Source organism: Polyodon spathula, chromosome 24, assembly GCF_017654505.1.
Source record: "Polyodon spathula isolate WHYD16114869_AA chromosome 24, ASM1765450v1, whole genome shotgun sequence".
NCBI lineage: Eukaryota > Metazoa > Chordata > Actinopteri > Acipenseriformes > Polyodontidae > Polyodon > Polyodon spathula.
The window spans coordinates 164,248-179,993 of NC_054557.1; the positions used below are offsets into that span (position 1 = coordinate 164,248).

At 39.0% G+C, this 15,746-nt stretch overlaps 1 protein-coding gene across 2 annotated transcripts in view; it reads right to left on the minus strand.

The window, feature by feature from the left end:
• LOC121298970 (enhancer of mRNA-decapping protein 3-like) overlaps positions 1-15,746 on the minus strand; it is an 87,686-nt gene that overhangs the window by 5,841 nt on the left and 66,099 nt on the right. For both annotated transcript variants that reach the window (XM_041226376.1, XM_041226375.1), the window contains exon 6: positions 5,366-5,583. In XM_041226376.1, coding sequence (XP_041082310.1) covers positions 5,366-5,583 — 218 coding nt within the window. The remainder of the gene's footprint in view (positions 1-5,365; positions 5,584-15,746) is intronic.

Sequence of the window (15,746 nt, forward strand, 5' to 3'; positions counted from 1 at the left end):
CATACTGCATTTTTGTAATATTATTTGCACTTGTAAACTATACTGTATTTAAAATGTACATTTTGCACTGTAACCCTGCAACACCTGTAAGTTGCATTGGATAAATCTGCCAAAAAAAGTAATACAAATTTTCAGCCTCAAAAAGGTAAGGTTATCTATTTCTCATGCTTGCTTCTTCAAACTGTGCATGAAATAAGTAATCATTACCTTAACTCTTTACGGTCCTTTGTCGGACCAGGTCAATCAATCAGTCAATCTTTTTTTGTATAGCGCTTTTACCGGGGGTCGCCACAAAGCGCTTTACATGATGAAAAACGCATACAAATTTTTATATATATATGAATACTTTTGAGAGCTACTGTGTGTGTGTGTGTGTGTATATATATATATATATATATATATATATATATATATATATATATATATATATATATATATATATATATATATATACATACACACACACACACAGTAACAGTCAAAAGTTTGAGTAAACTTGCTGGAAACTAGGTTTTTTTTCATAAGTGACAATGTTTTACTTTGTATATGTTTCTGTAAATACTTCAAAATAAAAACACGTTACAGTATAAAAAACAAAACATAAGGAAAAGCAATGTTCAAGAAAATTGTCTTTAAATCTTGGATTCCTCAAAATAGCCACCCGTTGCCTTAATAACAGCCTCACAAACACGAGGCATTCGGTTTTCAGCAGTAAATCAGCCGACATGTCTTCCCAGCTCTTCTGCAACAATTCACAGAGATGTAGGGCACTTGTGGGTAGCTTTGCTTTGACTCTTCTGTCTAGTTCTTCTCATACAAGTTCTATCGGATTGAGGTCTGGAGACTGGGCAGGCCAGGTCATTAGATTGAGTTGTCCTTCACTTTCCTTCTTTGCCAGATAGTTCTTGCACAACTTTGAGGTGTGTTTCGGGTCATTATCTTGCTGAAAATGAAGGACTGCCCAACTAGCCGTAATCTTGGTGGAATGGCATGCCTATGAAGAATTCTATGATAGCCATGCAGTTTGAGCTTGCCATGGACTTGGTAAAGATCACCAACTATGTCACCAGCAAAGCAACCCCAGACCACACATGCAGAACTCATGCGCTCGCCCTCTCCGTCTTACAAATACTTGGCGGTTGGACCCAAATATTTCAAATTTTGACTCATCCGTCCATAAGACCAACTTCCACACCTCAAACGTTCAGTTTCTGTGTTTTCTGGCCCAGGCAAGTCTCTTCCTCTTTTTCTGCACTCTTAATAATAGTTTCTTTGCAGCAATTCTTCCAGATAGGCCAGCTTCACGCAATCTCCTCTGAACAGTTGATGTTGAAACATCTGTACTTCTAGCAGCATTTAACTGAGCTTTTATTTCAGGGACAGTTAGTCACCAGTTTTGCAGACTTGTGACTCGAATGAACTTGTTCTCTGATTCTGAGGTCACCCTTGGCCTGCCTGACTTTGTTCAGTCCTCATGAGTGCCAGCTTCTTCAAATCATTTGATGGTCTTAGCCACAGCAGTTACAGACACTTGCAAAGTTCTTGCGATTTGTCTTAAAAATTGATCTTCATTTCCTAAGTAATTACAGTCTTTTTTCTTTGCTTAACCGAGTCTATTTTGTCATTTTCTGCTCCCTTACATTCAGGAATGACAAACTTGTGTCTATGCTACCTATATTTATAGTAATCATGGACCCTCACCTGTTAACAATAATTGGTGACAAAAGGTTAATTTGGTAACATGCTAGTTAACCCAGAGAACATCTAACAAAGACACTTTCATACTTTGGCCAGTGTTCTAACACCATGTTATACACATTTCAGACTTTTAACTGACTTGGGTTTCAGACTGAAATCCCCTTGCTTTGGGTGACTATTTCATTGAAATTGACAAGATTTACATGTTCATTTAAAAATTAAATTTCTGAATGCAATTCACTTATGATTATCAGCTTATATAAGTACACATATCATATAATGAAATATTAAGTGTTTATAAACAAGTTTCTACAGTTAAAAGCATAGATAATCATGAAAAACCTGGTTTCAAGCTTGTGTACTCAAACTTTTGACTGGTACTCTGTGTGTGTGTGTATATATATATATATATATATATTATCTATATTTGTTATATTATATATATTTGTTATTTTGCACCATCCACAGTGTTCAACACTTAAGAGGGTGTACTGAAGTTTGGATCTGAATCCAATATCATCCCCTACAAAAAAGTAACATACTGCAAGTATACATACTTGCGCCAAAATTGTCTGGTTTTAGTATACTATTGGTACCATTACATAATCCTATTTTGGCACAAGTATACTTGCAGTATACAACTTTGTATATTTTTGTAAATAATGCAACGTAGTTCTCAAATATTGGACATTTATTGGATTGCATCTTACTTCTCTTTTGCATATCTGCAGTGTCTCTTGCTAGATATGCATCTCCAGATTCTGACAAATACTTTTAGAAAACCAGGAGCAACTTCTGCTCTGGATCAAAAAGCTATAATGCTCTGAGGTAGCCCGCCTATGTGGATAACTATCAAAAAAACTAGTAGAAACTAATTAAAACACAAGTCTGGTAAAAACAAATGGAAATCTGGAAAAAGTATGGAATTTTGATGTTGAAAAAGTATATAAGAACATAAGAAAGTTTACAAACAAGAGGAGGCCATTCAGCCTATCTTGCTCATTTGGTTGTTAGTAGCTGATTGATCCCAGAATCTCATCAAGCAGCTTCCTGAAGGATCCCGGATGTCAGCTTCAACAACATCCAGACCCTCTGTGTGTAAAAAAGTGTCTCCTATTTTCTGTTCTGAATGCCCTTTTGTCTAGTCTCCATTTGTGACCCCTGGTCCTTGTTTCTTTTTTCAAGTTCCTTGGGTCAACATTGTCAATACCTTTTAGAATTTTGAATGCTTGAATCAGGTTGCCACGTAGTCGTCTTTGTTCAAGACTGAACAGATTAAATTATTTTAGCCTGTCTGCATATGACATGCCTTTTAAACCCGGAATGATTCTGTCGTTGTTCTTTGCACTCTTTCTAGAACAGCAATGACCTTTGTGTAGTGAGGTGACCAGAACTGAACACAATATTCAAAATGAGGTCTTACTAATAATGCATTGTACAGTTTTAACATTACTGCCCTTGATTTAAATTCAACACGTCACTGTAATTCCAAGCATCTTGTTGGCCTTTTTTTATAACTTCCCCACATTGTCTAGAAGACATTTGAGTCAACCAAAACTCCCAAGCCTTTTTTTTTTTTTTATAGATTCCTTCAATTTCAGTATCTCCCATATGATATTTATAATGCACATCTGTATTGCCTGCATGTAGTACCTTACACTTTTCTCTATTAAATGTCATTTGCCATGTGTCTGCCCAGTTCTGAATATTGTCTAGATCATTCTGAATGACCTTTGCTGCTACAACAGCGTTTGCCACTCCTACTTTTGTGTCATCTGCAAATTTAACAAGTTTGCTTACTATACCAGAATCTAAATCATTAATGTAGATTAGGAATAGCAGAGGACCTAATACCCATGTGGTACTCCACTGGTTACCTCACTCCATTCTGAGGTTTCTCCTCTAATCAGTACTTTCTGTATTCTACATGTTATCCACTCCCTAATCCATGTGCATGCATTTCCTTGGCGTGAGATACCCTGAGACAGTGTACCTATATTGAGTACAGTGTACTTTGTACAAATCACAGCCCATGGGTCAATTATGGGCAACTTGACATTTTTTTGGACAACCCAATGTCGACAACGGACTGCCCGAAGTGCAAGTACCATTACCAAAATTTTGCGAGCCCCGCTGTGGGACCATACAGAGAGAACGGTATTTATCTTCACAGATTAATTTAAAGCAGGTGATCCACAAATTTCTTACATGTGTGGAGTCCATCAACAAATTGTGTGACTTTGTGTGATTGTGTGACAAATTGTGTAATATACCACCTGAGCAAATTTAGGACTTGCAATTACAAAGGATATGAATACCTTTTTAATCTGAATTTCCGTTTTTCATTTTTAATAAATTGTTGAAAGGCTTTGGAATTTTCTTTTGATTTTATATGGTGCTCAAGGCTATGTAGATCACTGGGAAAAAAATCCTAATTTAATCTGTTTCAAATTCTGAATCTGAGACTCTTAAATATGGAAATATATATATATATATATATATATATATATATATATATATATATATAATATATATATATATATATATATATATATATATATATATACCACACACACACACACACACACACACACACACACACACAAAGAAACCATAAGCAATTTGTATTGCCAATTCTTGTTGACAACTGAATTGATGTTGCTAAATGTGTCACGCCAAACCTGAAGTAACGCAAGAGCGATCCCAGCAGAGTTCACAGTACATTTTCATGTGAGCAATGCAGGAAGCATTCTGTGACTTTGATAGTTGGCATAAGCTTTATGAATATGAATTTTAAACTACAGGGAGACCAAAAAATACAGAATCAAAAAAGAATGGGGGGTTTATAAAGAGGACACCAGCCTATATACCATTGGGGAAAAAGGCTGTTTTCTAGTTTTCAGCACTTTCCTAGCAATATTCCGTGTTACTAGGCTCTTCAATGTTTTTACCTCTGTTGCCAGTTTCCATTAATTCTCAATATTCATTTTTTTATTTCAGTCTTTAAATTCTGCACATTTAGCAAAACATCACAAACAGGGTTGGGGCCAATTCCATCTCCATTTCCAATTCCCATTCCCCTTTGACCAATTCCAGTTCCAAGTGCATAAAGTTATAGGGAAAGAACCCCCTTTCAGGAGTCTCACTGTTTAAAGTCCCAGCTCCTGGCCATTTAAATATACACTTAAATGGAGCAGTTCTAGGTGCAGGACTCAAGTTTCTAACTCTGGCTGATTGTCATATTTTTTATACCAGCAGGTGGCAATATTTCACTATACTTTACAAAGCAGTTTTTGGCAACTGCACAATTGATATGCTGTATTTGAAGAACAGTCAGTGTTTTCTGAGCTTTACTCAAAGGGAAAGGGAACAACTCAGCCAAACTCAACAGTCAACCAGTGAAGGGATTCCATTCCCTGCTTAAAAGAGCAGAGGAACAACATTGCCTGAGCACACAGGACAAGTCTACATTGCTCTATAACAGAGAGCCCCATCTACCTTCCAGACTCAAATATTACACATGCCCTTTATTATGTCCTCTTTAAAGAAAGTAGGTCTGATCAATCTCCCAAACTGTCCTCCTCAGAGACCATGTGTAACTAAGCCTATAATCTCCACCCAGCCCCCTGAAGATCCTTTCCCCTAATGCCCGATGCTGTCCTAGTACCTTTCACACTGGAGACCTGCTTGCCACCAGTCTTGCTGAAAAGCGTCAGCTCATTGGTGATGGACTCCAGCATCTTGACGAAGTTGGGCAGGAAGAGGATGACATGGACCTCGTGGTTGGCGAGGTGGCGTCCGCAGCTGATGCCCTGAGCACCCCGCACATGGGGGCCGCACAGCAAGGCCACCGTAGGGCGCTGGTGCACATTCTTAGGGGTGAGCCTTAAAAAAAGAATAATCAAATTAATATAGGTTAACACATCAGCTGCCACATCAATTTAATGAGAGTGATACACGCCTTTAAAATGCTTATTAGCAACATTATTATGGCTGTGTTGAATATTGTTAGGTTATCATCATAACCCTGGTTTCCTGAAATAGAAATTTAACCATTACCTTCGAAACCTGAATAAGATATCAAAACTGCTCAACGAGCCTGAGACGCGGTCATGGCTCGTCCCCGAGGACATAAAAGCACTGCAATCACAGACCTCAACGCTATCTTTCCTTCAAGCCTGCTGCAATCATGGACACAGAGACCTTGAAGGTTAATGGTTACATTTCTATTTCAGGAAACCATGGTTCTCATAATAACCTAATGTTCCCTATCAACCACAAAATGTAACCATTAATAAGCGTACCAAAGCAGTCTCAAGGGCAATATTGCAGAACGACTGGAATGCCTCAAGGCTAAGCCGAGGCTGTCTTGTGCGTTGCCATACGGAACCCCATTAACAAGTAGCTAGGGCTAAAAAACTGAGGGAGAAACTCACCTCTATGCCTGTACTGTAAGGGCTGTAAGGGTCGACTAAGAAGCCACCCTTAACACTCCAGTTCCAAAACCAGGGTTTTGAAGATCCACAACATTAAGTCTGTAGAACCTAATAAAGGTATGGGAGTAGCCTACACCACTACACTCCAAATGTCTGAGACAGATGCACCATGGAATAAAGCCCATGAAGTATCCATGCCCCTGACGGAGTGAGCTTTTCTGGAGAGTTAAGTTGGTCAGCTCATACAGTCTTGACTGTGTCTGCTATCCACTCAGCCAGCCGCTGCTGAGCCCCATAGCAGACAAAAAATTGGTCGGACTGCCTCCAACTTTTCATCTTGTCAACTGCAGGGGACGTGCTATCTGACTCCACGTCCTCAGATGGGAACATCAGCCCCTGTCTAACGTCAGCCCCTGTAATTCTGCGAGCATCATTCCTTGGTGGGAAACAGCTGCCCAGATGTTTTCCATCAGCTCCGAGTCCACAGACCACTTGGAACGGTGACTCGTGTTCCTTGTGGAGGAAGATGGAGATGGTTTCCTGTGTGGGCTACTTTCCCGGGTGAGTCATCCGGTCTCCCTTGGCACAGAGCTATGGGGTGTGGAATAAGAGAGTGTAACACCAATGACAAAAATACCCAGCATGTCCGTTTCAGTCATGTAGGATGCTGACTTTCAATCAACGCCCACTGTAGTGCTTCAGTGCCGGCCTAGCATTTCACACAGGAGTTGACAGTTCAATGGAGTCTCTGAACCACCTCCACAGACCAAAATGCCGCATCAGTGCAGTTTGAGCCATCGTAACTCAAGAAGAGTGGTGTGCAGGAATAACAGATGCAGAGGGCTCTGTAGAGCTGCGGGAAAGACATTTCTCATGCGTCAGTGCCTCCTTGGCATAAAACCCAGGCATGATGCTACAATCAAGCAGTGCAGTGTACAGTATACAGATGCTGTCTCAATCTGCTTATAGACAGAAAGCAGGCGGGTCAAGATTCAAATAAGACCGGTTTGGTTCCAGACCAGGGACGTGGGCACTGGTATATAGTGGGCCATGCTGGACCGGGTAGAAACTAGGACGACTCCAGGTTGGTCTGATGTGGTCTTTCCATACCATGGTCCAGACAAGCCATTTCAAGCCATGGTCATGTCACTGCTCTACCCTTGGCCCTGTCGTGGTCCGGCTAGGCCATTGGTCAGTACAGTGAAATCGTGATCCTTTTGGGGTAAGCTACTAGCAAAACCACTCAGATGAGACAGAGAAGCCTGCTTGTTAGAATGAACCAACAGACTTCATAATGGTGATACTAAAGCTCTAACCAAAACGGCATCACGATACAATCAACGCTGCTTTACTGGAACGCCTTGGGAGAAGTACAAATATTGTGAATAAACGGCTGTCCAAATTAAACAAGGCATCTGAGAAGTTAAGCACCCATAAGGTAAAGGCTACATTTCATACTTGAAAGGGAACTTTTAGTTGTGCTCTTGCTTTGTTTATTTCATGCAGTCACAGCACTGTATGGCTCAGCAGATTCCTCAAGCACCAATGTGTTGCAAAGGAAAGTTAAAAACATGGCTTGAATGCTTTGGTTACACCGTGTAACAATTTTTTTTTTTTTTTTGTTCCTGGGTAGTCAGTGTTATTTCCTAATTGCTTATGCCTCAATAGTAAAATACAGTATAATCGTAAATCTCGAAAAACTACTCTCTTCTAAATCTTTTGTAGTCATTTTTGTATTACTTTAGTATAAATACATGTTAATTTGGATTCATATGTTGTTTTGTTCTGACTATGTGAACGAAAAGACACACATTTTCCCATTTTCCCATTGGAAATAGTGATATTTTGAAATATCACTGTCCTGGTCACAAAAGCAAAGTTTGTGGAGAATAATAGCTATTTTCTATACTTTTGAGGCATAAGCAATTAGGAAATAACACTTACTACCCAGGAACAAAAATTGTGTTACATAGTGTTATCACTACAGCAAGTGTCACATTTGAAAAGAGGCTAGTAAAGTGGCATAAGAGATCCAAGGAGCCTTCTTCATCAACACTGGAAAGTGGCAATTCAACAAACTTTGTAAGTGTGTATTAGAAAATTGGAGAACTGTGTGGATAGAAATGGCTGCTTTACCTCAGTATTTAAATAAAAACTGACAAAAAAGCACAGTGCTCCCAGGAGCAGAGAGAAATGTGCAGAGACTCTATCATTCCCTCCTCCACTGGAGCGCAGCATTTGTCCACAAGGACATGATTGTTTAAATGTAATCCAATTAACTCTGTTGTTCACTTCCCAGGTGTTGTTTAATTAAAAGGTGCTCAGATTAATATGTGATCAACCAGGGACGGACAGCAATGAAGCCTAAAATCAGGGTTGGTACAGCACAGCGCTTATGGAGACTGAACGGTGAGCCATACAAAATAAATGCATACAATAAATATCTACAGTATTGGAGAAAGAGACCCAGACTGTTGTCTGAAGAAAGTTTGCTTGTAGATGTAGTCGATGGTTAACTTGGTCTCATGGAAGTTCAACAGCAGCTTCAGCCTCTTGTTGCCATCAGTTCTGTTTCTTAGGTAAATGCCCACCTCTGTTTAAACCAGTGGTTTTCAAACTGTGGGGCGCGATGAGGTTATTAAGGGGGCGCTAATACCTGACTGAAATACTTTGACTTCCCGACGACTGTAAAAGCTCTGTGGTAAGTGGCAGACTCGGTGGGCCCACCTCCAGGATGACTGACTGATCAACTACCCAGGCAGGGATCATGTTTAATCTGACCACCCCCCTGTGAAATCTGACCAATCCCTGTCCGCACAGTATGTGTTAAGAAGAACATAAAGTTTACAAACGAGAGGAGGCCATTCAACCCATCTTGCTCATTTGGTTGTTAGTAGGTCATTGATCCCAGAATCTCATCAAGCAACTTCTTGAAGAATCACAGGGTGTCAGCTTCAACAACATTACTGGGGAGTTGGCTCCAGACCCTCACAATTCTGTGTAAAAAAGTGCATCCTATTTTCTGTTCTGAACGCCCCTTTGTCTAATTTCCATTTGTGACCCCTGGTCCTTGTTTCTTTAAGGTCAAAAAAGTCCCTTGGGTCGACATTGTCAATACCTTTTAGAATTTTGAATGCTTGAATTAGGTCGCCGCGTAGTCTTCTTTGTTCAAGACTGAACAGATTCAATTATTTTAGCCTGTCTGCATATGACATGCCTTTTAAACCCAGAATAATTCTGGACGCTGCTCTTTGCATTCTTTCCAGAGCAGCAATATCCTTTTTGTACCGAGGTAACCAGAACTGAACACAATATTCAAGATGAGGTCTTACTAATGCATTGTACAGTTTGAACATTACTTCCCTTGATTTAAATTCAACACTTTTCACAATGTATCTGAGCATCTTGTTGGCCTTTTTTATAGCTTCCCCACATTGTCTAGATGAAGACAGTTCTGATTAGATTCCTCCCTAAATTTAAGTATCTTCCATATGATATTTATAATGAACATTTATATTTCTAAATAAACCATGTCATATGCTTTGTAATCAGCCATTATCGATGTTGCATCCTCAAAATAAAATCAAGCAGATTAGTTAGACATGATCTCCCTTTCCTAAAACCATGTTGACTGTCTCCTAGGATACTGTTACCATATAGGTCATTTTCCATTTTGGATCTTATTATAGTTTCCATAAATTTGCATATAATAGAAGTCAGGCTTTTTGGTCTGTAGTTACCTGGTTTGGTTTTGTTTCCTTTTGCAATTTTCCAGTCTGTCGGCACCATCCCTTTGTCAAGAGACTGTTGCATGATCTTGGTTAGCGGCTTGTAAATAACTTCTTTCATTTCTTTGAGTACTATTGGGAGGATCTCATCAGGTCCAGGGGATTTGTTTATTTTAAGAGCTCCTAGTCCCTTTAACGCTTCTGCCTCGGTTATGCTGAAGTTATTTAAAGCTGAATAGGAACTGGATGACATGTGGGGCATGTTGTCCGTATCCTCCTTTGTAAAAACTTGTGAAAAGTAATCATTTAATATATTTGCGATTTTTCCATTTGTATCTCTTACCTCCTCTTTGAATGTTCTCTTGCTGTTGTAATACTGGAAAAACATTTTGGAATTGGTTTTAGCCCCCTTAGCAATGTTCATTTCTATTTTTCTCTTGGCTTTTCTAACTTCCTTTTTGACTTGTGTTTGCATTTCCGTGTACTCTTTCTGTGTACTTTGTTTTTGGTCCTTTTTAAATGCTCTAAAGGCTTTTTTTCACTGAATATATATTTTTTTTAAATTTATCTATTAAACCATTTTGGCAATTTAGTTTTAGATTTGTCTACTTTAGGGATGTAATTGTTTTGCGCCTCTAGTACTACATTTTTGAACAGCAGCCAACCTTTCACTATTTTACTCCAATCTACTTCCGTTAGTCTCTGTTTCATCTCTTATAAGTTTACATTTCTAAAATTGTAAACCTTAGCTTTAGTCATTATTTTTTGTGTTTTAAAAAGCACTCCAAATGAGACCATGTTGTGGTCTGCGTTTGCCAGTGGTTCTCCGACCTCTGTTTTAGTTATTCTGTCTTCATTATTTGAAACACTAAATCAAGGCATGCCTCCCCTCTAGTCGGTGCCTTGACAAATTGTGTTAGGAAGCAGTCATTTATCGTTTTCACCATTTCAATTTCGTCCATCGTGCTACCCACCGGGTCTTCCCATTTTATATGGGGGAAGTTGAAATCCCCCATTAGTATGGCTTCTCCTTTGCTACACACATTTCTAATGTCATTGTATAACAGATTATTTTGCTTGCTGTCTGAATAACGGACAAAAATTCAAAAGGCATAGGAGCATGCTATAGACCGCCAGATTCAGACGGTGAGCACAATAATCTGTTATACAATGACATTAGAAATATGTGTAGCAAAGGAGAAGCCATACTAATGGAGGATTTCAACTTCCCCCAAATAAAATGGGAAAACCCGGTGGGTAGCGCGAAGGATGAAATAGAAATGGTGGAAATGACAAATGACTGCTTCCTAACACAATTTGTGAAGGCACCCACTAGAGGGGAGGCATGCCTTGATTTAGTCTTTTCAAATAACGAAGATAGAATAACTAAAACAGAGGTCAGAAAACCACTGGCAAACTCAGACCACAACATGGTCTCATTTGAAGTGTTTTTTAAATCCCCAAAAGAAATGACTAAAGCTAAGGTTTACAATTTTAGAAAAGCAAACTATGAAGGTATGAAACAGAGACTAACAGAAGTAGATTGGAGTAAAATAGAGAAAACACCCACAGAAGAAGGATGGTTGTTCTTCAAAAATGTAGTACTAGAGGCGCAAAACAATTATATCCCTAAAGTAGACAAATCTAAATGTAAAACTAAATTGCCAAAATGGTTTAATAGATCAATTAAAAAAAATATTCAGCGAAAAAAGGACACTTTACAGAGCATTAAAAAAGGACCAAAAAGAAAGTACGCAGAAAGAGTACACAGAACTGCAAACGCAAGTCAAAAAGGAAGTTAGAAAGGCCAAGAGAGAAATAGAAATGAACATTGCTAAGGGAGCTAAAACCAATTCCAAAATGTTTTTCCAATATTATAACAGCAAGAGAACATTCAAAGAGGAGATTAAATGTTTAAGAGATACAAATGGCAAAATCGTAGATGAAGAAAAAAAAATAGCAAATATATTAAATGATTACTTTTCACAAGTTTTTACAAAGGAAGATACTGACAACATGCCCCACATGTCATCCAGTTCCTGTCCAGTTTTAAATAACTTTAGCATAACTGAGGCAGAAGTGTTAAAGGGACTAGGAGCTCTTAAAATAAACAAATCCCCTGGGCCGGATGAGATCCTCCCAGTAGTACTCAAAGAAATGAAAGAAGTAATTTACAAACCGCTAACCAAGATCATGCAGCAGTCTCTTGACACAGGGGTGGTACCGACAGACTGGAAAATTGCAAACGTAATACCGATCCACAAAAAGGGAAACAAAACTGAACCAGGTAACTACAGACCAGTAAGCCTGACTTCTATTATATGCAAACTTATGGAAACTATAATAAGAGCCAAAATGGAAAATTACCTATATGGTAACAGGGTACTGGGAGACAGTCAACATGGTTTTAGGAAAGGGAGATTGTGCCTAACTAACTTGCTTGATTTTTTTGAGGATGCAACATCGATAATGGATAATTGCAAAGCATATGACATGGTTTATTTAGATTTCCAGAAAGCTTTTGACAAAGTCCCGCACAAAAGATTAATTCTCAAACTGAACACAGTTGGGATTCAAGGAAACACATGTACATGGATTAGGGAGTGGTTAACATGTAGAAAACAGAAAGTACTGATTAGAGGAGAAACCTCAGAATGGAGTGTGGTAACCAGCGGTGTACCACAGGGATCAGTATTAGGTCCTCTGCTATTCCTAATCTACATTAATGATTTAGATTCTGGTATAGTAAGCAAACTTGTTAAATTTGCAGACGACACAAAAATAGGAGGAGTGGCAAACACTGTTGCAGCAGCAAAGGTCATTCAAAATGATCTAGACAAGATTCAGAACTGGGCAGACACATGGCAAATGACATTTAATAGAGAAAAGTGTAAGGTACTGCACGCAGGAAATAAAAATGTACATTACAAATATCATATGGGAGATATTGAAATTGGAGAAGGAATCTATGAAAAAGACCTAGGAGTTTTTGTTGACTCAGAAATGTCTTCATCTAGACAATGTGGGGAAGCTATAAAAAAGGCTAACAAGATGCTCGGATACATTGTGAAAAGTGTTGAATTTAAATCAAGGGAAGTAATGTTAAAACTGTACAATGCACTAGTAAGACCTCATCTTGAATATTGTGTTCAGTTCTGGTCACCTCGCTATAAAAAAGATATTGCTGCTCTAGAAAGAGTGCAAAGAAGAGCGACCAGAATTATTCCGGGCTTAAAAGGCATGTCATATGCAGACAGGCTAAAAGAATTGAATCTGTTCAGTCTTGAACAAAGAAGACTACGTGGCGACCTAATTCAAGTATTCAAAATTCTAAAAGGTATTGACAGTGTCGACCCAAGGGACTTTTTCAGCCTGAAAAAAGAAACAAGGACCAGGGGTCACAAATGGAGTTTAGAAAAAGGGGCATTCAGAACAGAAAATAGGAGACACTTTTTTACACAGAGAATTGTGAGGGTCTGGAATCAACTCCCCAGTAATGTTGTTGAAGCTGACACCCTGGGATCCTTCAAGAAGCTGCTTGATGAGATTTTGGGATCAATAAGCTACTAACAACCAAACGAGCAAGATGGGCCGAATGGCCTCCTCTCGTTTGTAAACTTTCTTATGTTCTTAATGTGGAGGTCTACAGCATGCTCCTATTATGCCCAGATTTAACACCTGGGCTTCAAGACTGTTTCTTATGTATAGCGCTACCCCTCCTCCTCTTCTGTCCTGCCTGTCTTTCCTATACAGTGTATACCCACAAATATTATATTGGTCCCCATCACTCAGACAACCAAGTTTCTGTAACACCTATCATATCATAGTTACTTGTTAGTGCAGTAGCTTCAAGTTCTAAAATTTTGTTTCTGATACTTCTAGCACTTAGATAAATACATTTATCGGCTGTATTACCTCAGTTGTTGTCCTTGTTTTGATGTGGTCTCCCTTCTGTTTTTTTGTTGATTTCTCCCCCCTTCCTTTCTAGTTTAAATGCTTCTGAAACTGCTTGAGGATCTTTTCTCCAAGTAGATTGGTTTAAAGTGCAGTCCGCCCTGCCTATACAGATAGTCCTTGTTGTAGAATGTGGTCCAATGATCAAGATAGGTGAATCCTTCCCGTGTGCACCACGTCTTCAGCCATGCGTTTTGATTAATTATTTTCAGCTGTCTATATGGTCCTTTGCAAGGTGTCGGCAGTATCCCAGAAAATACCACAGGTTTTGGTCTTGTCTTTTAATTTCCTTCCTTGCTCTCCAAATTTGTTTTGCAGAGATTTTGGTCTGTCTCTTCCAATTTTGTTTGTACCGATGTGGACGACTACTACCGGGTCATCTCCTGTTCGTTCTTGGAGCCTGTCCACGTTTTCAGTGATGTGCATGACAGAGGCTCCTGGAAGACAGCACATTGTTGTAGTAATGGAGTCCAAACTGCGCGCTGTGTTTCTCAATATGGAGTCTCGAACAATCATGACCCATCTTCTTTCTGCTGTCTGGCCACCACTGTTAATAGGGTCCTGGATGTTCCTTTCATTCTCTTGATGTTGGTTTTGCTCATCAAAATTCTGAAGTGGCTCAAATGTGTTGGATGTTTTGATTTCTGGTGGTTGTTTTTAACAAAGGTTTCTTCTTTTCCCTCCTTCTGCCTACCTGAAACCAACTGTTTTTACATCTTCTATCTCCCTGGTGGCTTTGTCTGTTAGAGGTGGTGCAGAATTCCATGAATTGTGGGTGTGCCAGTTCCTCAAGATCCTGTTGCTGTCTCATTTCTTCCAGCTCCATTTCTAGCACACCTACTAACTGAACAAGTCCTGGATCGTGCGGCACTTTACGCACACTTGGTTTAGCTCTGCTGGGTTTTCTCGGATTTCCCACATCATGCAGGTGTCACAGATTACTGGCTTGAAGACCATGCTATTATTTTTTTTTGGGAAGTTTAGTTTCTTCTGCAGCTGTCAACCTGCTTTCAAACTGCTTTTCCACGCCTGTACTTCTTCCACGCTGTCGCTTCCACTCGCTGTCGCTGGGAAGACTGCCTCGTTTATAGCAGTGTTGTTCTGTTCTAGTTGTTGTTTCAGACCTATCGTAACTCAGCGATTGTATGGTCCAGCCCGGCTCTCCTTGATTTGAAAGTTGTGGGGCAAATCATGGCAATTGTTCTACAAAGTGCAGTGGCGCATTTTATGTTTTGTTCACAAATTTTTTTTTAAACATTTAGATAGACCTACAGTTTATAAATAGGGTGGGTGGGTCTTGGCAAAAATTTGTTTAATTTATGGTTTTGCTCCGTGCAGAAAACGGACAACAAGGGTGCAACATTTTATAAAATAAATATTTTAACGTTATAAAAAAAAGAAAAAAATATGCTAGACAAATATTAATTACTATTCGTAATTGTATTGATAGTAATACACTAATCAGTTATTAATTTTGCACCCTGGTTTCCTCGTTCTTTATTCCGCTTTTATCAAATGCGAAATTAAGGACTTGGATGTTTAAAAGTGTTTCAATGGTTGTAGATTACACACCAAGGGTGTTACTACTAGTAAAACAGACTGATATAAATATAAGGTATACTGTAATAACAACACTACTAATAACAATAGTACAATCACTTTAATTTACAGGGTTTGGCTGTGAAACAATTAAATGGGCTTTTAAATCCTCCACATCCTTTCTCATTTAAATGTGGAATGAAGAATGAGAATAAGAGACTATTTTACTGCTGTTAATACAATTACGAATAGCGATTGTAATAAAGTGTATCCACCTTTAAAATATATATAAAACACTGTCTGAATGCCATGCCAGGGATTGGTGAACGTGGATGGAGGGCGCGGTTTAATTTGAAGAGATCAACAGGAGTGCATGCATGAGCGCAGTGGG